Here is a 24,994-nt window from a genome sequence, read left to right as displayed (position 1 = left end):
CCACCAATCCAGCCACCACCAGAGTTTTAAGCTCCTCTTTACCTGCCGACTTAGACACCGTGATTTTGAAATGAAACGCTATATTGTGTAAGTCCTCTTTGCGACAATTATCAACTGCTTCCAATGATGGATTTTCAAGAAACTTATCGAGATTAAATGGAGCCATCCCTCTAATCCTATAGTCTAACAAACTTTACACAACCGTATGCCACTTGACTACTTACTTTGAGGAGAACAAAAACTTAAATTAACAGCTCAGGTTCAATAAAGCTGACGAGCCCCCATTATGTTACGACCCACCGGGTCTAGGGGAGTAGGAACGCAACAAGGCAAGATGGTTCAAGCCAAACTTAAGATTTTATTCACAGTAATCAAATGTATGGCATACAATCAGTGCAAAAGTAATGACTACACAGTGCTACCAGTGCTGTTAAGTGATCAGGGCGCGGACAGGAACCAAAGCAAAGAAACAAATAAAAGACAAAAGATCGCTTTCCTAAACACTAAAATAACCCCCAACTCTGACTTCCTAACTTAGTAATAAACAGCAATAAAAGAAAACCTAACTATCTGGCTACCCTACTCTTACTATCAAACATAAATACAAGGTGAATGGAACCTGCCCTCTACCTGGTGCTAAACAGTGGAATAGAAATAAATACCTACTTATACTACCTGCCCTAGATCACATTTCACAAGATGCACTTACTTAAGTAGCAATTGACACAATGAGGTTTAGACTGGATACAATGCTCTGTATATTAAGGTGATAGCTGAACTACTCCGTTGGGCACGCTGTCACTAGACTGTCGTGCATAGAGTGTTGGCTGGACTGACAGCGGCCTAGAATGAAGACATTGAATGGCTTTTGAAGAGTGGAGGGATGATGACGCGGAGCCGTGGAGTGGTATGCGCCAATAGGGGAGCGTTGGTGTAGAGTGCAGAGCTTGAGCCTGAAGCGCTCCCCACCAATCCTGGAGAAGGAGTCGCATCCCGAATCAGCATAGGATCAAACGAAAGACGAGGACGAGGACAAGACAGGCGCGCGCACACCTATAACAAACACATAACACAGATCCCTACACTAACACTCCTAGCACTCTTATCCGTAACACTGGTCAAAGTGATAGATATGTTCCTCATGAGTCAAGGCACATGTGTAAGCAAGTTTCATGGCTGTCGGCCAAACGAGGCATGACTTTTGCCTGTTTAAAGTTTGCATTTTCAAAAAATTGCTATAGCGCCCCCCTTTGACCAATTGGAGTAAGATTGGTTTCAGTGATACTTGGAATGACCCTCTACAATATTGCAAAGTTTCAAACAAATGTGAGTCTTCATGTATGTGTTAGGGGCAGACGAATAATTTTCAGAAAACTGCAATATTCATTGGCTCATAAAAGCTTAACGTTTTCACGTATGGAAAATCCGCTTGCTCACGTCTGTCGGTATAGGTCCAAAGTTCATGTGTAAAATGTTTTGTGCAGATTGCTCAAAAATCCCAGGAGGAGTTTGATTTTAACTGCTTTTCATATAATTCGAAATGGTGGGAGATCTAAAGGTCAGAGGTCAAAAGTCAGAGTGTGAAAGTTGTTAGGCATGAGGAGACGCATGTGTGTATCGAAGTGTCATGGATGTGGGTCAAACAGGGCATGAGTTGTACCTGTTCAAAGTCAATTGAGTAAAATAGCGCCACCCTTTGGCCGATAGTTGTGAGTTTCGTTTCTTCGCCGTTTGGCATAGCCCTCTACCATATTGCCGAGTTTCGTAAAAAGTGACCACGCGGTTAGGCCAGAACTGCCAAAAACGGCGGAAGAAGAAAGGCAAGAGATGCAATAAGGCTTCGAGAGCCTGATAGGCCTCGAAACCTTAAATATAGCTGCAAGCAGCAATAAGCGGTTTCGAGGGATAAGGCAGAGACAGGAAGAGGCAGGCAGACTCTCTCCTCTCCCTCTCTCTCTCTCTCCCCCTCTCCCCCTCTCTCCTTCTCTCCCCCTCTCTCCCTCTCTCCCTCTCCCCCCTCTCTCTCTCTCCCCCTCTCTCCCTCTCCCCCTCTGTCTCTCTCTCCCTCTCCCCCTCTGTCTCTCTCTCCCTCTCCCCTCTCTCCCTCTCCCCACACAGACAGACAGGCAGACAGTGAGAGAGTGAGAGAGAGGCAGACAGGCAGACAGACAGGAAGAGAGTGACAGAGTGAGAGAGAGGCACACAGACAGACAGGGAAAAGCACTTAGGGTACCACTACTAGCAGCTTGCTAAATAACAAAAGAATGCTGCTATACTCAACTACCAGAGGTCAGGAGCTCAGTTCACTTCAGATGTTGGTTACACACTGAAGAGAATACTCTCAACCTGCCTACTTATCCCTTGAGCTGTGCTGGCTAAACCACACACTTCACAAGGCAATCAAGTGGCCTATACAGGGTGAAACTACTTGTACTACTACAAAGTGCCAATAGCCTACTGCTTGAAGCACACAAACAATACAACTATAAACTACAGACTACCACACAAGCTAATAATATAATACTAATAGAAAAGCACTTAGGGTACCACTACTAGCAGCTTGCTAAATAACAAAAGAATGCTGCTATACTCAACTACCAGAGGTCAGGAGCTCAGTTCACTTCAGATGTTGGTTACACACTGAAGAGAATACTCTCAACCTGCCTACTTATCCCTTGAGCTGTGCTGGCTAAACCACACACTTCACAAGGCAATCAAGTGGCCTATACAGGGTGAAACTACTTGTACTACTACAAAGTGCCAATAGCCTACTGCTTGAAGCACACAAACAATACAACTATAAACTACAGACTACCACACAAGCTAATAATATAATACTAATAGAAAAGCACTTAGGGTACCACTACTAGCAGCTTGCTAAATAACAAAAGAATGCTGCTATACTCAACTACCAGAGGTCAGGAGCTCAGTTCACTTCAGATGTTGGTTACACACTGAAGAGAATACTCTCAACCTGCCTACTTATCCCTTGAGCTGTGCTGGCTAAACCACACACTTCACAAGGCAATCAAGTGGCCTATACAGGGTGAAACTACTTGTACTACTACAAAGTGCCAATAGCCTACTGCTTGAAGCACACAAACAATACAACTATAAACTACAGACTACCACACAAGCTAATAATATAATACTAATAGAAAAGCACTTAGGGTACCACTACTAGCAGCTTGCTAAATAACAAAAGAATGCTGCTATACTCAACTACCAGAGGTCAGGAGCTCAGTTCACTTCAGATGTTGGTTACACACTGAAGAGAATACTCTCAACCTGCCTACTTATCCCTTGAGCTGTGCTGGCTAAACCACACACTTCACAAGGCAATCAAGTGGCCTATACAGGGTGAAACTACTTGTACTACTACAAAGTGCCAATAGCCTACTGCTTGAAGCACACAAACAATACAACTATAAACTACAGACTACCACACAAGCTAATAATATAATACTAATAGAAAAGCACTTAGGGTACCACTACTAGCAGCTTGCTAAATAACAAAAGAATGCTGCTATACTCAACTACCAGAGGTCAGGAGCTCAGTTCACTTCAGATGTTGGTTACACACTGAAGAGAATACTCTCAACCTGCCTACTTATCCCTTGAGCTGTGCTGGCTAAACCACACACTTCACAAGGCAATCAAGTGGCCTATACAGGGTGAAACTACTTGTACTACTACAAAGTGCCAATAGCCTACTGCTTGAAGCACACAAACAATACAACTATAAACTACAGACTACCACACAAGCTAATAATATAATACTAATAGAAAAGCACTTAGGGTACCACTACTAGCAGCTTGCTAAATAACAAAAGAATGCTGCTATACTCAACTACCAGAGGTCAGGAGCTCAGTTCACTTCAGATGTTGGTTACACACTGAAGAGAATACTCTCAACCTGCCTACTTATCCCTTGAGCTGTGCTGGCTAAACCACACACTTCACAAGGCAATCAAGTGGCCTATACAGGGTGAAACTACTTGTACTACTACAAAGTGCCAATAGCCTACTGCTTGAAGCACACAAACAATACAACTATAAACTACAGACTACCACACAAGCTAATAATATAATACTAATAGAAAAGCACTTAGGGTACCACTACTAGCAGCTTGCTAAATAACAAAAGAATGCTGCTATACTCAACTACCAGAGGTCAGGAGCTCAGTTCACTTCAGATGTTGGTTACACACTGAAGAGAATACTCTCAACCTGCCTACTTATCCCTTGAGCTGTGCTGGCTAAACCACACACTTCACAAGGCAATCAAGTGGCCTATACAGGGTGAAACTACTTGTACTACTACAAAGTGCCAATAGCCTACTGCTTGAAGCACACAAACAATACAACTATAAACTACAGACTACCACACAAGCTAATAATATAATACTAATAGAAAAGCACTTAGGGTACCACTACTAGCAGCTTGCTAAATAACAAAAGAATGCTGCTATACTCAACTACCAGAGGTCAGGAGCTCAGTTCACTTCAGATGTTGTGACAGACAGTGACAGAGTGAGAGAGAGGCAGACAGGCAGACAGTGACAGAGTGAGAGAGAGGCAGACAGGCAGACAGGCAGGCAGACAGTGACAGAGTGAGAGAGAGGCAGACAGGCAGACAGTGACAGATTGAGAGAGAGGCAGACAGGCAGACAGGCAGACAGGCAGACAGGCAGACAGTGACAGAGTGAGAGAGAGGCAGACAGTGACAGAGTGAGAGAGAGGCAGACAGGCAGACAGGCAGACAGACAGACAGACAGACAGACAGACAGACAGACAGACAGTGACAGAGTGAGAGAGAGGCAGACAGACAGACAGACAGACAGACAGACAGACAGACAGACAGAGTGAGAGAGAGGCAGACAGACAGACAGACAGACAGACAGAAAGTGACAGAGTGAGAGAGAGGCAGACAGACAGACAGACAGACAGACAGTGACAGAGTGAGAGAGAGGCAGTGACAGAGTGAGAGAGAGGCAGTGACAGAGTGAGAAGAAGTGAACTTGCATTAATTAACAAAGTCATGATTTTTGTTCAGTGAATTATATTTTGACTGGTTAAATTGGGGTTTGAACCAGGGACCTACAGACTTGCGGTTAGACAGTGTAAAGGATAAGGATAATTCCTTTAACAGGTCCGTTCATGAAAGTCCTTGCGGCCTTGTTTCCAATGAGGGCCTGTGAGCAATTAGGGGTTAAGAGTCTTGCTCAGGGACACATTTCATTTCATCGACACATTTGGCCTGGAATCGTACCTGGGGCAACCAGGGCCTCTGGCTCCGTAGGTGGGCTCACTAACCACTCAGCTATGGCCGCAGTACTGACTGAGCTATTGGATAGACAGGACGCTAACTACTCTAGATCACTGGTTCACATAACATTTACCAATAAATTTCATGTTATTGTTTAAAAATTGCACATGTCTGAATTATCAGGGTCATGTATTGTACAATGCAATTCAAATGTAAACTCTGATGAGTGGGGTTTGAACCGTGGACCTTCGGCACATGAGGCTAACACTGTACTGATCAAGCTATTCAATCCACAGTCTTAATCAGTGAAAAAGGAGAATCCAACAAAACAAAACAAAAGAGAGAATGAAGTACATCATACATTGAAAATAACTACTCTCAATAAGCGTTTCATTTAACAATTGCACGTTTATTCATTGATACAGTCATGTTGTGTGCAATAAAATTGAGGTGAAGTCTGCATGAGGTGGGATTTGAACCGGCAACCCTGTGGTTTCAAGGCAGATGATTAAGCCATTGGACCAACAGACCTGAATTGGTGAAAAGGAGCTCACAGATTTGGCAGACTTTCACGCAAATTGCTCAGAAATACTGGGTTAAAATGTTTTTCAAACTGGTTAAATTGGGGTTTGAACCAGGGACCTACAGACTTGCGGTTAGACAGTGTAAAGGATAAGGATAATTCCTTTAACAGGTCCGTTCATGAAAGTCCTTGCGGCCTTGTTTCCAATGAGGGCCTGTGAGCAATTAGGGGTTAAGAGTCTTGCTCAGGGACACATTTCATTTCATCGACACATTTGCTGGCCTGGCCTGGAATCGTACCTGGGGCAACCAGGGCCTCTGGCTCCGTAGGCGGGCTCACTAACCACTCAGCTATGGCCCCAGTACTGACTGAGCTACTGGATAGACAGGACGCTAACTCCTCTAGATCACTGGTTCACAAAACATTAACCAATAAAGTTTTTTTTTTCTGTCCTCGGAATGGAAACTAGTGAAAATAGTCGAACTACAAGCTCACAATGCGTTGCTATCTAAAAAGGTGTGAGATTGTAGATCGGCTATTTTCACAAGAAAGTATGTCATACATAAAAAACAACTACTCTCAAAAGCATTTCATGTTATTGTTTAAAAATTGCACATGTCTGAATTAACAGGGTCATGTTATGTACAATGCAATTTAAATGTAAACTGTGATGAGTGGGGTTTGAACCGTGGACCTCCGGTACATGAGGCTAACACTGAACTGATCAAGCTATTCTATCCACAGCCTTAGTTAGTGAAAAAGGAGAATCCAACAAAACAAAACAAAAGAGGGAATGAAATACGTCATACATTGAAAATAACTAATCTCAATAAGCGTTTCATTTAACAATTGCAAGTTTATTCATTGATACAGTCATGTCGTGTGCAATGCAATTGAGATGAAGTCTGCATGAGGTGGGATTTGAACAGGCGACCCTGTGGTTTCAAGACAAATGATTAAGCGATCAAGCTATTGGACCAACAGACCTGAACTGGTGAAAAGGGACTTCACACACGACACACTTTCACGCAAATTGCTCAGAAATCCTGGGTTTAAATGTTTTTCAAACTGCTCAAAATTGCAGACAATCTAAGGGCGGAGCTTACTGGTCAAAGTGATAGATATGTTCCTCATGAGTCAAGGCACATGTGTAAGCAAGTTTCACGGCTGTCGGCCAAACGAGGCATGACTTTTGCCTGTTTAAAGTTTGCATTTTCAAAAAATTGCTATAGCGCCCCCCTTTGACCAATTGGAGTAAGATTGGTTTCAGTGATACTTGGAATGACCCTCTACAATATTGCAAAGTTTCAAAGAAATGTGAGTCTGCATGTATGTGTTAGGGGCAGACGAATAATTTTCATAAAACTGCAATATTCATTGGCTCATAAAAGCTTAACGTTTTCACTTATGGAAAATCTGCTTGCTCACGTCTGTCGGTATAGGTCCAAAGTTCATGTGTAAAACGTTTTGTGCAGATTGCTCAAAAATCCCAGGAGGAGTTTGATTTTAACTGCTTTTCATATAATTCGAAATGGTGGGAGATCTAAAGGTCAGAGGTCAAAAGTCAGAGTGTGAAAGTTGTTAGGCATGAGGAGACGCATGTGTTTATCGAAGTGTCATGGATGTGGGTCAAACAGGGCATGAGTTGTACCTGTTCAAAGTTGGTATTTTCAATTGAGTGCTACAGCGCCACCCTTTGGCCAATGGTTGTGAGTTACAGGCCTTTGCCGTTTGGCATAGCCCTCTACCATATTGCCGAGTTTCGTAAAAAGTGACCACGCGGTTAGGCCAGATCTGCCAAAAACGGCGGAAGAATAATAATAATAATAGTTAAAGTGTAGAGACGTAATAAGGCTTCGAGCCTCATAGGTCTTGAAACCTTAATAATAGTGAAAGTGTAGAGACGTAATAAGGCTTCGAGCCTTATAGGCCTCGAAACCTTAAAGATCTAACGTACGTGATAGACATTTTCCACATTGGATGAAGTGGCTTCAGGTGCTGCTCTTAATGGCTGAGGGCATCTTCTCTTAGTGGGGGCTGTACCAGACTGCCCTCTCCCCTATGAAAACAAAAGAAAAAGAAACTGTTAATTTTTTTTACTTATTTTCTAAATAAATTAAACAACATGTTGAACCAAAAACAATCATTTTGAAGGGGAAAAAGATCTAACGTAAGTGATAGACATTTTCCACATTGGATGTGGTGGCTTCAGGTGCTGCTCTTAATGGCTGAGGGCATCTTATCTTAGGGGGCGCTGTACCAGACTGCATTCTCCCCTATGAAAACAAAAGAAAAAGAAACGATGCTTAATTTTTTTTACTTATTTTCTAAATAAATTAAACAACATGTTGAACCAAAAACAATCATTTTGAAGGGGAAAAAGATCTAACGTACTTGATCGACATTTTCCACATTGGATGTGGTGTCTGCAGGTGCTGCTCTTAATGTGTTGCTGCTTAATGGCTGAAGGCATCTTCTCTTAGGGGGGGCTCTACCAGACTGCATTCTAAATTAAACATGTTGAACCAAAAACAATCAATTTGAAGGGGAAAAAGAACGTACGTGATATTTATATCCTAGTTGCAAAACTGGATATGGGTGTTCTTTTGTTGGCCTACCATCCGGGAAGTGTACTCCACACACCTTAAGATGGAATAAAGAAAAGATTAATAGTAAATACTGGTACCACATATAACTCAACAATACATAAACTATTGTCCACTAAATGGTTTCATGTCATAGACTTTCATAGGAAGCTCATCAACATTCAGCCACTGTTGTGACTGAGTCAACAGTCACTCTGTTCATTTGGTTCCATTTACACCCTGACAGAGTTGTGTAGGTTGGGGCAACGTTTTATAAAATTGAAAAGAATATATTATTTTATTATTATTATTATTTTCAACTCCAGACCTTTTAAAATGTGTACACACTAAATGCATTTGTGTATCCCCTGTTACATAAGTGGCTGAATACAACATAAAAACAGTAGTGTTTGTGTTCATTAGACTGCCATAGTTTTATCAAATAAGGTACTATTTAATCACAATAACGCCACAGGTGGTTTATTTTTGCACACACAAGAGCAGCAGCTTAGCATACTACTAACAATGATGTTATTAACGTTAGCTGAACTTAGATAAGATAACATGTTTCAACCATGTAGCTCTGGTCCATAGCGTTAGAAGGAGTTCTCCTTAACGCCATGGTACTTTGCCTGCATACCAACGGGATCGCAGGCTGCTCAGCCTCTCGTCTCGAGTAATAAAAAATACACTTTGGCTACTCACCAAAACAAAGACAGTTTTAAGATGTTGAAAACATACTCTACTTAGTGGGAACACTTGGAGCCCCCCACCTCACGTCTAGAATACACTTTTTGGACAGAAAATAAATATTTCACCGGAAGGAAAAAAATTTTTTAGTTACTCCACCGCTCCCCCTACAGATCTGGTCAATGGAATATTTCCATTGACCAGATTTTTCCTTCGGTTAAATACTTTATTTTCTGGGCAAAAAGTGTATTTTAGACGTGAGGTGGGGGGCTCAGAGTGTTCCCACTAAGGAAAGTAGGCTTACAACATCTTTAAACCGTCTTTGTTTTGGCGACTAGCGAAAGTGTATTTTTTTGTTTTACTACAGAGGAGAGGCTGTGCTACCGCGGGTGTTCGGGCAAAGGCTAGAAGGTCTCATAGCGTTAAGGAGAACTCCTTCTGACGCTGTGGGCCAGAGCTAGGGCTACTTAGCAGCTGCTGCATGCTAACATTAAGAGTGAGTAACTAACCAAAAGTTTCCAAAACTTACCACGCTGTTCTTTGTGGGAACAAAGTCCTTTAAGTTCACATTTTTTATCCACTTTTGGCGAACATCTTGGTCCTCTCCACTCTCACGCCCAGGGAATCTGTGCAAGCCATAGGGCCTGAGGCACAGACAGTTGTCATGAACTTTAGGCTTGTGTGTTTCACATTCCGTTTCTCTCCAAAGTTGCATTTGTCCACTGCTGTTGGAGCAGCCATAAACAACACAAGTGCGTCCCGACTTTCTGTACATCTTTAGTTAGTAGTAAAAAGCAGGTAAAAAGAGTAACTTGAGCAGTCAGTGACTGCACCTGACTGACACCGTACTCAGCGTAGTAGCAGCTGACTGATATTGACACCGCAGTAATGGCGGCGCTACCTAAAGGGGGCGGAGCCATACCTACAGGGGAGCGCTCTGTGGATTCGTGTATACACTCTATGTTCTGGGGACTGTACGAGCAAAAAGAGGGACGGGTCAGGAATTAATTCATAAATGTAAGTTTGCTCATCCTGGCGCTTCATTCACTATTTCAGGAATAAATGGCTTTGCACAACAATGTTACTGTATATATGTGCACTGGCCATATAGCACAGTACAACTATAAAGATAATGATGTGGCCATCCACATTGATGAATTGTCTGTTCTTATATTCTGTATTATTCTATACCTTTATATTATGCATGTACTGTATATTTTCATCCACGGCTCTGGTCCAGCTGTATGAAACGTCATAAGTGATCCCAGAATTTGCCGTCGCTTTGAAATGACGCTAGAGTGCGTTACGAACCTGTGAGGCTAACGGGTCGACCACTCCGATCTTGCATTTAATCCTCTCCTTCTCGCAGGGGCGGGGCTTAGGCACGAGTGGAGGACGCGAGGAGAGTGAGCGAGTGACCGAATTTGGGGGATTGGAATTCAGCTTATGGCTGCGGGAGGTGTTTCCTAGAGGCTGGATCGTTGGGCTTCAGCTGGCCACGCTGCCCATGGCGTGTGCGTGTGCGTCTCCTCAGACTCAACCAAAGCTGGCATGTTGGGCTTCAGTTTAGCTGTCCTGTTATGCACCAGTGCAGGTATGTGTCTCTTCTCTATCTGTTGGATAATCGCCTTTATATGCTATTCTAGTCTTGAACTTGACCGTGCAGCCGCTTGTTGTCATTTTAGCCCCTGTGTGCTGCTACAGCATTTCCTGCTGGGGTTCCCCTAAACCTGCCGTGGGTCGCCTTAGACGACCCGGTCGCTGCTGCTGTGGGCATGGCGACTGTGCGCTCTGCCCTTGCAACCATGGTAGGTTGCTGTCTGTCGTCATGTCTTTGTTTCTTTATTGAATGTCAGTATTATTAAGTTAGTAGGTTAACACGGCCGCTTGTTATTTCAGGGCCGGATAGCTACACTAACTGCTGCTTTACCGGTTGTGGTTTTACCACTCCTTGAGAACCATCTTAACTCTACACACCACTCGTCTTCCCATTCATAATACGGTCGGCCGTGACGTGGAGCGAGGGTGACTCCACGGCGACCGTGCGGCTTAATACTGCCTATGCCCTTACATGTGATTATTGTTTATTTCGTTATTTTCTGAGGCTACCGGGCAAAGAGGCCCATGACAGACTGCATCCTGATCTTTAGTGTTTGAGCATTTGTCATTCTTAATATATTTCACTGCCAGTCATTTAACTTACTGTTTGTATTACAGGCCTGATGCTGGGGATCCATGGTGCATGGGAACAGGAACAGGTGACGGCCGCCCAGTGGTTGTGGTATACCCCCCCCCCCCCTGTGCTTTCCGTTTAATTCATTTATTTTGGTTTGCTGTGATACATTGGGGTTCCCCCCTCCCTGGGTCGGTCAGCCTGCCCATATTCCCCCTTCCCCCCAGCATTGGCCATATAGCACAATATGTTTTATTGTTAACTTATTATTATTACTCTGTTTTCATAATTTATTGTACCCGAACTGTATGAGGAGTAATGCATGTTGCAGGTGGTTTACTTCAGCTAGATTCCTCGAAACTATTTCCTAGGGCGCAATCCCCTAGGTGGCGTAGTTGGCTATACCTTAATTTATACCGCCCTGTTACATAAAGAAACACATGATCAACAAATAACACAAAAGAAAGGACACCCACCCCTACACTACCAAGACTGCAACCCACGTTAACATTGACACTTGCAGATCTAAAACAGACAGACGGATGGATGGACGGACAGACAGACACCTCACATCCATGGTGTAAAACAGACACGTGTTATGTTTTGCTACAAATCAAATCCTGCAAAGTTTAGACAAAAACACATGCACATACACCATAAACTGTAAACCTTCATCAAGTCACATTACAGTGAAGCCACTTCAACTGTAGATTTATTCTTGTATTTATGGTAGAGTGGAGCTTCTTGATAATATGTATGCACAGTATGATATATTGTGTCTCCTACCGAAACCGCTGCCTACTGGTTCGCTGGTCATAAAATGATTGGCTTGTGACAAAAGCAAAAAAATATCCATGAATTCAAGTCTCCATAGGGTGACTAAACAATAGAAAAAAAGGTGAACAGTTTTTGTGTGAACTATCCCTTTAATGGTCATTCATCCTGACCTGTGGATCCAGATGTAAGGGTAAACACAGTGTGGAGAAAGGACATCCTCCTGCTTTTTGAATATATATAAAGTAATTGAAACCCCAAAATGTATCTAAATCATAGTGATAGTATTTACTATACATGATAAACTAATGAATGTTCCTCTGGGCTGTAATTAGAAACACAGTTTGATGACTTTTCATGAACAATCATGACAATTAAGTATTTCCTTGGTAAGATAATAAACAATGACCACTTAAATAATTGAATATTTATTTGATACGACAGAGATATAAAGTATAATAAAGAAATGAACCTGACCAGAAGGTCAGTCTCCCGAAAGAGGATACAAAGAGGATACAATCTCCCTAAAAGGATACAAATCTAACCCCATGGATACATATTAACCAAACGGGCCTGATACAGTGTTTAGGCTCTCTTACATTCCTCATTGCTATGAACACTACACAGGTGTACTTTCTATCAGCCTGTTAACTGTCTCTGATACAACACCCATTCATATTCATAACAATGTGAGATTATAATGAACCAACTCTAGAGTCATGAGAATGAAGCTGAAAGTAAATGAATAATACAATGAATAGACGGGCAATTACAGACAATCATAGAATGTATTGCTGCCACAGTCTTGGTCTTCAGAGGATACGTCCCTGGCAGTACTTGAAACGGAAGCGACAATCCCTGTCAATACAAAACACAGCATAGTAAATTGAATGACCACGTGCAGCCAGTGGTGGAAGAAGTACTCAGATATTGTACTTCAGTAAAAGTAACAATACCACAATATAATAATTACAAGTAAAAGGCCTGTGTTCAAAATGTATCGGCATCAAAATATACTTAATGTACCGAAAGTAAAAGTACTAAAATGTGAGCAGGCCTGGTGTTTCGGGCATCAACTCGCGAGATGAGAAACGGTAGAAACTAAGCAAAATAACTTTTTTTTTTTTTTGGCTGATTTTCGTTTTTTTCCATAATAACACAGTTCGAATGTCGAGCAAGCTTTCAATCCCAACAGATATCCGTTTTAACGTCATTAAATGGTTAAATTTGTATAGTAAAGTAGGCTCCTATTCTGCTAGTCTGTGTGCTTGTTTCTTGTGGGTCCTGTGGGCGGAGAGTTTGGTAGAGAGTTGCTAACCCGAGAGGTTTCGATTGGTCATAGCTAGGCATTGTACTCCGGTTACAAGCCTAATCCCCGCCCATCAGTTTCGCTCCTCTCTGTGGTGGTGTAAAGTTACTAAGTACATTTACTCAAGTACTGTACTTAAGTACAATTTTGAGGTATTTTACTTTACTGGAGTAATATCCACCGGGTGAATATTCAACCTGAGGCTGAAACTAACTTCACCACGGTGGACCCTGGTCCAGAGCGTTAGTGAGTTCCCTCTAACGCCCTGGAAGACTCAAGAGTAGTGAAAATAAACAAAACCATTTCGCTACTCACTGAAACAAAGGCTGTTTTGTGTTGTTGAAAGTCTATTCTCGGAGGTGGGAAGCCTCTCAGCACCCCAGCTACTCTGTAAAATACACTTTTTGGGCAGAAAATGTCCGCAAGACGGAAATTATTTTTATTTACTCCACAGTGCCCTCTACAGATTTGGTTAATGGTAAGTTCAAATTGTCCAGATCTGTAGAGGGCGCAGTGGAGTAAATAAAAATAATCTCACTAACGCTCTGGACCAGGGCTAGGAAGCGGCCAATTGCGTTAGTCTTTTTCGGGACAGAATCTAGTTGTATAAACAATATAAGATTGTAGCGAACACAGCAGCTAGGTGAGGTCAGCCCCAGCTAAACAACAGGCCGCTCGACGTTCGTATGGAAGTATTTCACTGAAGATGTGGCCAAAACAACAGTGGAGTAACGAGGCTAGGAGCTTTAGCATTGTTAGCTCGTCGCCAAGCGTCATGGCAGAACGTACACCTGGTGTTTGCATTTCTCCATTTACAACTCGTACATAAACGTTCAGATTTCAAATATAAAGTTCTTATCTCATGACCACGGGTGTTATAATTATGTACGGGCCCTCATAAGTACCCTTATCTTCTGTATTGTTAAATAAAAAGCATTTTGATCCGATTGATGGCCATCTCCGTTTTTTTTTTCAACTACGCGGCCGTATCGGTTGGGGGGGGTATTGCACTCCTGATACGTTATAACTCTATGAGAAAATGGCCGCCGATCGGATTAAAATGCTTTTTATTGAACAATATGGAAGATACGGGTACTTAGACCCACCCGAAGTGAATGGTAACATCCGTTGTCATGAGGTAAGGACTTTATATTTGAAATCTGAACGTTTCTGTAGATGTACGGGTTGTAAATGGAGAGTGCAAACACCAGGTTGGAGTTAATCCAGGACCTAGCTTGTGCGTGTCTTTATCATTAGTAGGTAAACCTCGACTATAGTCGACTACCAGTGGGTCAAATTTAGTGGTGGAAGAAGCACTTGGTGGTAGCAACACCACAATATAGAAAGTAAAAGGCCTGTGCTCAAAATGTTACGTTCAAGCAAAGTAAAAGTACAAAAGTATTGGCATCAAAATATACTTAAAGTACCTAAAGTAAAAGTACTCAAATGTTTGAAAATAGCTGATCTACAAGCTCACAACACGTTGCAATGCGCATTGTGAGCTTGTAGAGCGGCTATTTTCAAATAGCCTATGTATAAAATACCTAAAAAAATGTACTTAAGTACAGTACTTGAGTAAATGTACTTAGTTGCTTTCCACAGTAAAAATCCGAAAATGGGGGAGTGGTTAGAGGAGTGGCTAGGTTGAATAAATTACCCATTGTTCACGCCCATTACCTGGAGCTGAGAGGTGCTAGAAAGTGGAAATTCTTTACAAGGGATTATCTCAGTTTAGACTATTAAAGATGACAAGATTCAAATGATCACATCTTCTTCAAATGTGTTCCAATTTCAATGAATGATACATCATATGAAAGCTTATATTCTGTACTTCAACAATCTGTAATAAAATGAAAAATGAAAAATGCCCCCTTGCTGCCTAAAGCACTGTACCCGCTCACAAATGTTTGAAAATAGCCGATCTACAAGCTCACAACGCCTTGCAAAGGCGACGCGGTGCGACATGTTGTGAGCTTGTAGATCTGCTATACTTTCAAAAGATTTATACATTTGAAAACTTAGTACATTCTGCATATTGAGTACTTTTGCTTTTGGTCCTTTAACTCAGTCTTTTTGTTTTTTTACGTGTTTTTCCACATGGGGGGGGGGGGGGGCTAGAGCAGCTCTGGAATCACCCACGGTGACTCTGAGAAGGGAGGGACAGATGTATCACCCTGCCAAAAAACATGGCTCCCCATCCGCTTCCGTTCTATCTCCTTCTCTAAAACCACTGTAGCTCCGAAACTTTTTACATTGGAGATAACGACTCATTTTGTACGATCGCTGCGCCATTGTGACTCGCGTGAGAGATATTATCGTTCCAGGCGTTAGCCAGGATCATCGTGCACCCTGCACGCATGCATTGTTTCACATGGATTGCTCGTCGTGGAGTCTACAGCTTAAACAGCGCAGCGCAGCGCAGCGCAGCGGAGCGGTGAGATTTATGGCACCGAACGTAATCTGTTAGTATAAAATTCTGGCACCGAATGTGTTAAGTATATTTTGATGCCAATACTTTTGTAATTTTACAATTATTATATTATGAATAACGGACTTTCAACTTGTAACAGAGAATTTCTACATTGCAGTATTGATACCTTTACTTAAGTAAAAAACCTAAGTTCTTTTCCCACAACTGATTGGCTTCAGTTCAAGTACAAGTCTCAAACATTGTTTTGTTATCCGTGACATCGTAGAAACAGAGTTTTCTGGATATCTTTGCCTGCTTTTCAGATGGTTGGGGTCGATGTAACATGATTTACCAGTTGGATTGTGGACATCTATTTCATTTAACGTTCACTAAACACATGTAGATATTTCTCTCCTCTCTCTGCCTGTGTGTGTGTGTGTGTGTGTGTGTGTGTGTGTGTGTGTGTGTGTGTGTGTGTGTGTGTGTGTGTGTGTGTGTGTGTGTCACAAACTAGACCTGTTCTATACTGAAAGTGACCTTAAATGACTTCTGATGTGAATTGGTGCTATATAAAATAAGGCGAATACAATGGTAGTCTAGAGCCTCCTAGTGTCACCAACACCTCCTGCAACATCTCACCTAACCCGGCCTGGCATTGGCCGGACTGATGCCGTGGATTCACTCACATACGTTCCATGTGTGAGTGGATCCACGTCGTCGTCGGTCTGGCTAGTGCCAGGCCTAACCCTAACCCCCAATTAGCACTGTCTCTAACTACCCTCAAGAGACAGTGGGGGCAGTAGCATGCCACTTGGACACAGGCCGGGGTCTGATCAGCCTCGGTCGGGTCGCCTGATGGAGGGTGTCTGTTGCAAGACCTGAAACACCCATATTTTATTAACTGTAGGGGAAACTACATAATATTTGTAATAATGAATGATAAAGAACAACATTGCAGTTAGAGAGACAAAGAAAAAAACTACGTGTGGCTGTACTTACTCCTTGCCATTATCGTGGTCACTGTACACGCCTGTCAAGAAGTTTCCTCCAGGAACATTCCAGGAGAAATACTGGTCCCAGTTGTTCACCCAGTGTGTTTCTTGGCATCCATGTGTTTGCAGTCGAGGGGACTTACAGCACTTAAACTCCCATCTGAAATGATATTGTATTTATTTATTTATTCATTGGAAGTGGCTGGGGGGGGGGGTTGTCCATCCATTCCATTTTTTTTTCTCCCTTTGTTTTTTTAGATTTATTTTTCATTGTCATTATTCCAATTAGCCCTCCCAACACATTTCTGCTCCGGGTGGATGTAACGTCTCGCACGCACGCACGCACGCACGCACGCACGCACGCACGCACGCACGCACACACACACACACACACACACACACACACACACAGTAGCTGCCGATATTGCTAATTAAATAGTCATTTGTATAATACCCTAATGCTAAGGCCTTTTATTTCATGCCAGCTTTTCATGCAACTGTTCTTACCGTCTGTCTTCGTGGCGATTGCTGTGATAAGTCTTTATCCCAGTGATGACAAAGTCGTCAAGACAGTTGAAATTCACGGGACGATCAAGATTGTTGACCGAGCCTGACCAGGAACACTCATTGAAGGTCACAGCTGCCTTGCATTGGACAGTGTAGCGTCGATCATCATGACGGTTGTCGTGATAGCTTGGAAAGAAATGAAAGTGATGGAATGATCATTAATGCAAACTGCCATTATTTAAGTGATAATAGTTAGATATTATCACTTCTAAACATACTGTTAGCGTCCTAATAAAAACCTTTTTCAAAAACATGTCTAAAAAATAAAATAAATGTCATGGTTTAAAACTGGTCTAAATGTAGACGTTTATATATGGTTTTGATTTAAACGTCTAAATCTTGGCTAAATTTAAACTATGCTGTATAATGATCCATGGCTATTCAAATAGTTTTTGTCCAATAATTGGAGATCAGTTATGCAACTTACAGTTGTTTTTTTAATCGATATTTATGGAATAATGCTTTAAATTCAGTCGGCTAAATTCGGTCTACATTATAGACCGATTCTAGACCAGCTAATTTAGGTCTAAAAAAAAACTGGACGTCTAATATTCGACTATGGCTCACTGGGTTGATACTATTAACAATGAAATGATGCTTCGATGTGCGTGTGTGTGTGTGTGTGTGTGTGTGTGTGTGTGTGTGTGTGTGTGTGTTGCGTGTGTTGCGTGCGTGCGTATGTCCTCATTTATTTATTTATTTCTGTACCTTGAGATGTGGGAAACAGCTTGGCCATGTGAACATTGACGAGTCAAAACTCGGTTCCAGTTGTTGTCCCATGCTGTCACTCTTTCTCCAACTGTAAACATGTTTCAGAGACGATTGATTAAAAGTCTCATTAGGCGCTCGGGTGGCGCAGTGGTGAAGTCACTGCCCACCACCATGGAGGTTGTGGGTTCGAATCCACTGTGGTGCATATGGCTTTGTCTAGCGTCTACACGAACACAATTGGCCCATGTTCGGGGGAGGGAAGCCGGGCGGGGAGGGTGATATCTGTCATTGCACATACTCCTACGGGCTGAGGCGGCACCTGTCAGCGGGGAGTGTTGGGCGGGAGGAGTAGGACAAAGGCTCATACGTCCTCCTGGTGGGGGCTCCTCACTGGTAGGTGAGTCAGTTTGATACAACAGCAGTGACAACACATAAATGTGTGTGGGGAGGAATTCATTGGCATAACGACTAAATTGGGGAGAAAAAGAGGTAAAAAAAATGTGCTCCTCGGAGCACAGGTCTCCGCCAGGTCAGGTAGGTTATTGTGGCCTCATGGCGGCGCTATAATAGGCCAATGTGAAAAGGGTGCCATTTCTTCTTATAGGCCTTGCACGGCAATCGGACACTGCATTCATGATTTGAGGCATTTTGTTTAAAAAAAATGTTTTGCTAAATTAGACCTGCTGGTGGCTCTATAACAGGCCAATGTTAAAAGGGTGGCATTTGTTCCTCATCATAATGTGAATGTGCGTGCAAAGTTTGACCGCAATCGGACGGTGCGATGTTTTGTGGAATTTTGGAGTGGAGCTATAAAAGGCAGATGTGAAAAGTGCAGGGCAAAGGTTTTTTCCTTGACCTCTAGGGAGTGCACATACAAAGTTTTAGACAGATTGGTGCAGTTATAGGTAAAAACACTAATCGGCCTGTTATAGCGCCACCATGAGGCCGATTAGATTTTTTTCAAGTGGCATTTCTTCCTCGGCATAGTGGAAACATGCGGCAAAATTCACGGAAATTGCATGCTGTGTTCATGATTTGAGGCATTTTGTTCAAAACGGAGCACTCCTGCAAACTTTGGAAGCCATTTTTAGCCAATCAGGATTGAATATGAAAAATCTGAAAGACCTGTTTCGTTTAACGACTATAGAGATACGTTGTACTGATAATTTTCCACTGTGAGATTCTCAAGGTACTTACACACGAGAGTGTGACGAATAAAATAAAAATGTGGTTAATCAAACTATGAATTTGCTGATATGTCTCATTCATACAGGTTGATGCTTTTATTAAAATCAACCTTGTTTTGCTAAATAATTAAGTGGCTTTATCACCACGTAATATTCACGTTCTGGGTGGATGTTCTCATGATACAAACAGCAGTTTAAAGTAATGTGAATTATTCACATGAAACACTTTCCCTGGACTTTTAGGCATCGAGTTCAGAGCTCAGAAGCCTTGGCAGCAAAAGCTCGGACCACCATTGGTTCTGGACTCAGAGCCACATTGGTTTTTAATTTTCAGTCTCGGCATATACAGTCCACCTTACACTTTAAAAGTTTAAAATGTTGTAAAAGTTTTTTAACAGAGCCCAAAATCTGTTACAAATTCAAGAGCCCAAATTCTAATGAAACTATCTCAAAATGTGTGTTGTGCGATATATATATTTTAATTAGATGCAATACCGATTAAAATGCTATTAAATAATAACATTTGAAAACAAATTAATTAACATAAATAAATCTCTCTTAAAAAAAAAAAGAAAAAATACCAAAACTAGAAAAAGTGCTCCTCGGAGCACAGGTCTCCGTCATGTCAAGTAGGTTATTGTGGGGCAGCAATGTTTGGAATTCGCCAATCAGGATGGAATTAGAAAAATCTGACAGAACCATCTTGATCACTTGACTACAGAGATAATGTGTACCGATTTGCATGATGTTTGGACAACATTTGTAGGGGGTAATATAAAAAAGAAAAGTGTTGCAAAAATCTGCCTCCAAGTGGCGCTATAATAGGGCAATGTTAAAAGGGTGGCATTTGTTCCTCAACGTAGTGCGAATGTGCGTGCAAAGTTTTACTACAATGGGACGCTGCATTCATGATTTGCAGCATTTTGGCGACTCCTGCAAAACTTTAGATGTCAATCTTAGCCAATCAAGATGGAATATGAAAAATCAAACAGATCCGTCTTGATCACATGACTGTAGAGATCATGTGTACCAATTTGCGTGAATTTTGTATTAAATCTGAAGGCTTAATATCCAAAAATGTGTTTTACATAAGTCGGCCTCCTGGTGGCGCTATAAAAGGCACATGTGAGAAATGCAGGGCAAAGGTTTTTCCTTGGCCTCTAGGGAGTGCGCAAATAAAGTTTTACACAGATCGGTGCAGTTATAGGTAAACACGAATCGGCCTGTTATAGCGCCACCATGAGGCTGATTTGAAAATGTTCAAGTGGCATTTCTTCCTCGGCATAGTGGGAATGTGCGTGCAAAATTTCACGGACATTGCATGCTGTGTTCATGATTTGAGGCATTTTGTTCAAAACAGAGTACAAACTTTGGAAGCCAATTTTAGCCAATCAGGATGGAATATGAAAAATCTGAAAGACTTGTTTCGTTTAATGACTATAGAGATACTGTGTACCGATTTGCAGGAGTTTTGGACAAAATCTGTAGGAGTACTGTCCAAAAATGTGTTTTGCACAAATCGGCGTCCTGGTGGCGCTATAAAAGACCCATGTGCAGAGGTTCTGCTCTGGCATCCAGGGAGTGTGTGTGCACAGTTGCGATGCAATCAAGCCAACGGTGCCAGAGATTAGCTGTACACAGACAGAATGGCGGACGGACGGACGGACGGACGGATGGATGGACGGACAGGGGGTAAAACATACTCTCGCCAGGCCGAAAGACAATAAGACGTGCACATTTGCACTTTCTTAAAGATAAAGATTATAATGTGGTCACTACAGCAATGTAGGACCTCCTTCCAGGGATTTTGTATTATGGATCAACCACCTCCATAAAACTCATTGAAATAGGCTGCTAGTCATCAACAATCATCTTCTTTTGGCTCACTGTAATGTATCTGTTACTTTGGGAATAATCTGAAATGATTACCCATCATAAAAGGGAAGCTGCATTCTAATTGTAAAAAACAAACAGAATATATAATAATAAATAATAAATAATAAATATAATACTAAATTGTTCTTACCTGTCAGAAGGATGAGGAACAGAGGCAGAGACAGCATCTTGTTGTCACCAACTCTTCAGGGAGAATGTAACCACAGCGGGCAAACATGACAATAGACATTTTTTGAGTGTGTGTAACACACTCCTATAAACAGCCTGCAAAAAAAGGGAGGAGTTAGGGCCTTATAAGGCATTAAATGGGAGGAGTAAGGGGCGTGCACTCGCGTTCATATTTATACCCCTTGGAAAGGGGGTGTGTCTTTAAAAAAAGACAAGGCCCAGGCAGAGCCCGTCCACCGATTGGTTGTGATATTGCCCTGACAACCAACAACAACCAATAGAACCCACGACTGTCCCTTCGGGCTATAGAATCTATCCACCTGGAGATCCTACTGACGGTGTCCAGAATCACTGCGCCACGGCAGCCTACTCACGCACAAAATATATGACACAAAAAATTAATGGTAAGTATTTCCTACAGAAAATACTCAAAAAATCTGAACTAACCCTTTTAGTAAAAAAATGTAATACTTTTTCCACCACTGCTCATAGTCAGAGATGTTACTGTAGAACTCATAAATACATTCGCTGGTGCAACGTCAGTTACGCGCTCTGGTCAGAGTGACACACACTTACTTCCTGTAAATAGACTAAAAGATAAAACTAGTGTTCACTAATCATATACATATTAGGCCTACAAGATGCTCTTATTTTGAAATTGTGTGTGTGTGTGTGTGTGTGTGTGTGTGTGTGTGTGTGTGTGTGTGTGTGTGTGTGTGTGTGTGTGTGTGTGTGTGTGTGTGTGTGTGTGTGTGTGTGTGTGTGTGTGTGTGTGTGTGTACCCAGTGCTGGCCCTGAGGAATTTGACCCCCCCCCCCGACACACACACAAACACCCATAGCCTATTATTTAATAATAAATAAGGCTATTTCACAAACACAAATAACTAGGACACCGTGTAAATTACAAGAGCCAAATTACAATTTGCAATTTTGGCACTTAGCAGACGTGATTTACAGTAAGCAAGATAAACTTGAGGTAATACATCAAATGCATAGTGTAGTGCCTCAGTAATCTAGGATCATAGATAAACCAATAACCTATCCATCAGTCTAAACATTATAGTAATATCAAAAAATTAAGAAATTATGTACATTGAAACTATACACACACTTAGGATGCCAGGTCAACAATGACCTGGCATCTATCTAATTAAAATGCTATCTAATTTAATGTTTTAGGCTAGAGCATTTAAAACAAAACTATTATATATTAATAGTAATGTCGTTGCCATTCACATGGCACGTGGCCGTTGCATGTGCATTATGCAAGCATGTTTGTGTCATGTTCTACTTTGCTCTACCATGAAAATAATAAACCGGTTTCTACACATACCTAGCTACACTGCACGCACACACGGATGCACGCAGACACACAGACAGACACACACCGGAGCGAGCAACAATATGGACCGTGGTGGCAAAAGCTCATAAGTGAGGCTTTACTACAAAACAGAACCCAACGAAATGGGAAAGGGCCGGAACAGAGACGTCCCAAAGTTCTTAAGAATTAATTTACATTTGTGTGGTGGTGGACTGGTGGAACTGGTGGAAATGATGTACATTGAAACTATACAGACACTTAGGATGCCAGTTCAACAATGACCTGGCATCTGTCTAAATAAAATGCTATCTAATTTAAAAAAAATAGGCTAGAACATTTAAAACAAAACTATTATATATTAATAGTAATGAATTTGTAATGGGCATAGATAGAAAGGTGTTTTATTATCTCCTGGCATGGAGAGAGAGAGAGAGAGAAAGAGAGAGAGAGAGAGAGATAAAAGACCTCTGAAAGTCTTATCAAAGAAATGTAACTTAACGTGCTGTACGGCAAGTCGTTGCCATTCACATGGCACGTGGCCGTTGCATGTTATGCAAGCATGTTCTTGTCATATTCTACTTTGCTCTACCATGAAACTAATAAACCGGTTTCTGCACATACCTAGCGATTAATGCATGCCTGTAATTATCTGCAATTCTGGATTTGAAATTACAAACATGTCAAGCCTCTGACGTTTTTACATATAGTTCATCATGCAACGCCTGTGTGTTCCGCCCTCAGATTCATCTTATGGAGCCCATCACCCCTGCCCGCACACACGCGTTAAAGTCTATTTAAGTTCATGTAAATATATATTAAGTTCTAAATAAAAACGGGTTTCACTCCCACTTTATTGTCTCCGACAGGCCGAAGGCATGGCGAGAGAGTATGTTTTACCCCCTGTCCGTCCGTCCGTGTGTGTGTGTGTGTGTCCGTCCGTGTGTGTGTCCGTCCGTCCGTGTGTGTGTCCGTCCGTCCGTGTGTCCGTCTGTGAACAGCGAATCTCCGACACCGTTGTCCCGCTCGCTCCGAAACTGTGCACACACACTCCCTGGATGCCAATTCAGAACCTCTGCCCCAAATTTTTCACATAGCCCTGTTAAAGCGCCACCAGGAGGCCGATTTGTGCAAAACCCATTTACTCCTACAGATTTTATCCAAACGTCATGCAAATCGGTACACATTATCTCTATAGTCATGTGATCAACACGGATCTGTCCGATTTTCCATATTCCATCCTCATTGGCTAAGGTTGGCTTCCAAAGTTTGCAGGATTGGTCCATTTTGAACAAAATGCCTCAAATCATGAACGCAGCTTGCGATTTCCCTTAAATTTCACACGCACATTCCCACTAGGCCGAGGAAGAAATGGCACCCTTTTCACATTGGCCTGTTATAGCGCCACCAGCAGGTCTAATCTTAGCAAAACACATTTTTGGAACAAAAGCCTCAAATCATGAAAGCAGGGTCTGATTGACGTGAAAAGCCTAAGAAAAAATGACACCCCTTTCACATTGGCCTATTATAGCGCCACCAGGAGGCCACAATAACGTACCTGACCTGGCGGAGACCTGTGCTCCGAGGAGCGCTTTTTCTAGTTCTGTTTTGTAATGTTTTCTGATCTCAATAGAAATATTGCAGGCTTATACAGGATTGGACGGTAATATTGCGGTACTAAGCGGAACTAAATGGCACTTCTTTCTTTTCTTTTTTTGCGGGAGGGAGCGGCGGCCAGAAATTTACTGCGGGCGGTCAGAAATGAAATCACTGCGGGCAAGGGTCAGAAATCCAACGGGAGCGGGCAGGAGCAGGATTAAGAAAGCATGCAGTCAGTCCTCTGCTGTCAGTGCAGCAGAGGAGATCTCCAGATCCACACAAGCCTAATCTTTAATCACGTTAGCATAGAGTTGCCAGTTGAGATCTCCTTTACATGATAATCCAGTGCCTGTGAGTAAACGGAGGAACTCTGGGGCTTTTCCTGCATGGATACTGGTTTAAAATGGTTTTAAATCGTCACCCGTTTGAATCGATTTACGATAAATCGTTACATGCGGCATCACACATATAGGATTATATCCAGATTCTCAGGCTAGCCCGAACACAGCAATAATAAATAATAAATAATATAATAAATACAAAATAGCACCGACCAACGTGGCCGGCTAGCTGCCTTGCTCCGCGACATTAATAGGATTTTTTTATTAACTCTTTGACTGCCAGAGTATTTTCATAAAGTACTCCCCCAGTGCCAGCAATTTTCGTGTTTTTTTATTTTTATATTTTGAATTTTTCTCATGAAAATAATTTAAGGGCACATAATATAAAAACCCAGCACAAGTCCGCCACTAGAGAGCAGCACATGACTGCTTGATCAGGTCGTTGGGACTCTCTCACCCTTCTTGATAGATTAGACAGGG

At 42.1% G+C, this 24,994-nt stretch overlaps 1 protein-coding gene and 2 long non-coding RNA genes across 4 annotated transcripts in view; all 3 read right to left on the bottom strand.

The window, feature by feature from the left end:
* LOC308081550 overlaps positions 1 to 9,921 on the bottom strand; it is a 48,827-nt gene extending 38,906 nt beyond the window's left edge. The window contains exons 1-3 of one of the 2 annotated variants that reach the window (XR_013932865.1): positions 9,597 to 9,921; positions 8,355 to 8,435; positions 7,971 to 8,068 (exon numbers count right to left, since the gene is read on the bottom strand). This is a non-coding gene — a long non-coding RNA (uncharacterized lncRNA). Of the gene's footprint in view, positions 1 to 7,970; positions 8,069 to 8,354; positions 8,436 to 9,596 lie in introns of those variants that run through there. The other variant, XR_013932864.1, reaches the window with a different exon arrangement.
* A 2,505-nt stretch (positions 9,922 to 12,426) lies between these two features.
* Positions 12,427 to 24,994, bottom strand: part of LOC308081548 (dermatopontin-like) — a 36,791-nt gene continuing 24,223 nt past the window's right edge. Inside the window, exons 4-5 of the mRNA XM_080457915.1 lie at positions 16,733 to 16,885; positions 12,427 to 12,872 (exon numbers count right to left, since the gene is read on the bottom strand). Of these exons, the coding sequence (XP_080314041.1) occupies positions 12,827 to 12,872; positions 16,733 to 16,885 (199 nt within the window). The 3' untranslated portion in view covers positions 12,427 to 12,826. The remainder of the gene's footprint in view (positions 12,873 to 16,732; positions 16,886 to 24,994) is intronic.
* LOC308081554 lies at positions 17,268 to 21,300 on the bottom strand. Its single transcript, XR_013932867.1, has 3 exons — positions 21,217 to 21,300; positions 18,001 to 18,091; positions 17,268 to 17,418 (listed from the first exon to the last, which is right to left on the bottom strand). It is a non-coding gene; the product is annotated as an uncharacterized lncRNA (long non-coding RNA).

Source organism: Gymnoscopelus braueri (assembly GCF_963280865.1).
Source record: "Gymnoscopelus braueri genome assembly, contig: SCAFFOLD_66, whole genome shotgun sequence".
Lineage (NCBI taxonomy): Eukaryota > Metazoa > Chordata > Actinopteri > Myctophiformes > Myctophidae > Gymnoscopelus > Gymnoscopelus braueri.
This window is presented reverse-complemented; position numbering and strand designations above follow the sequence as displayed.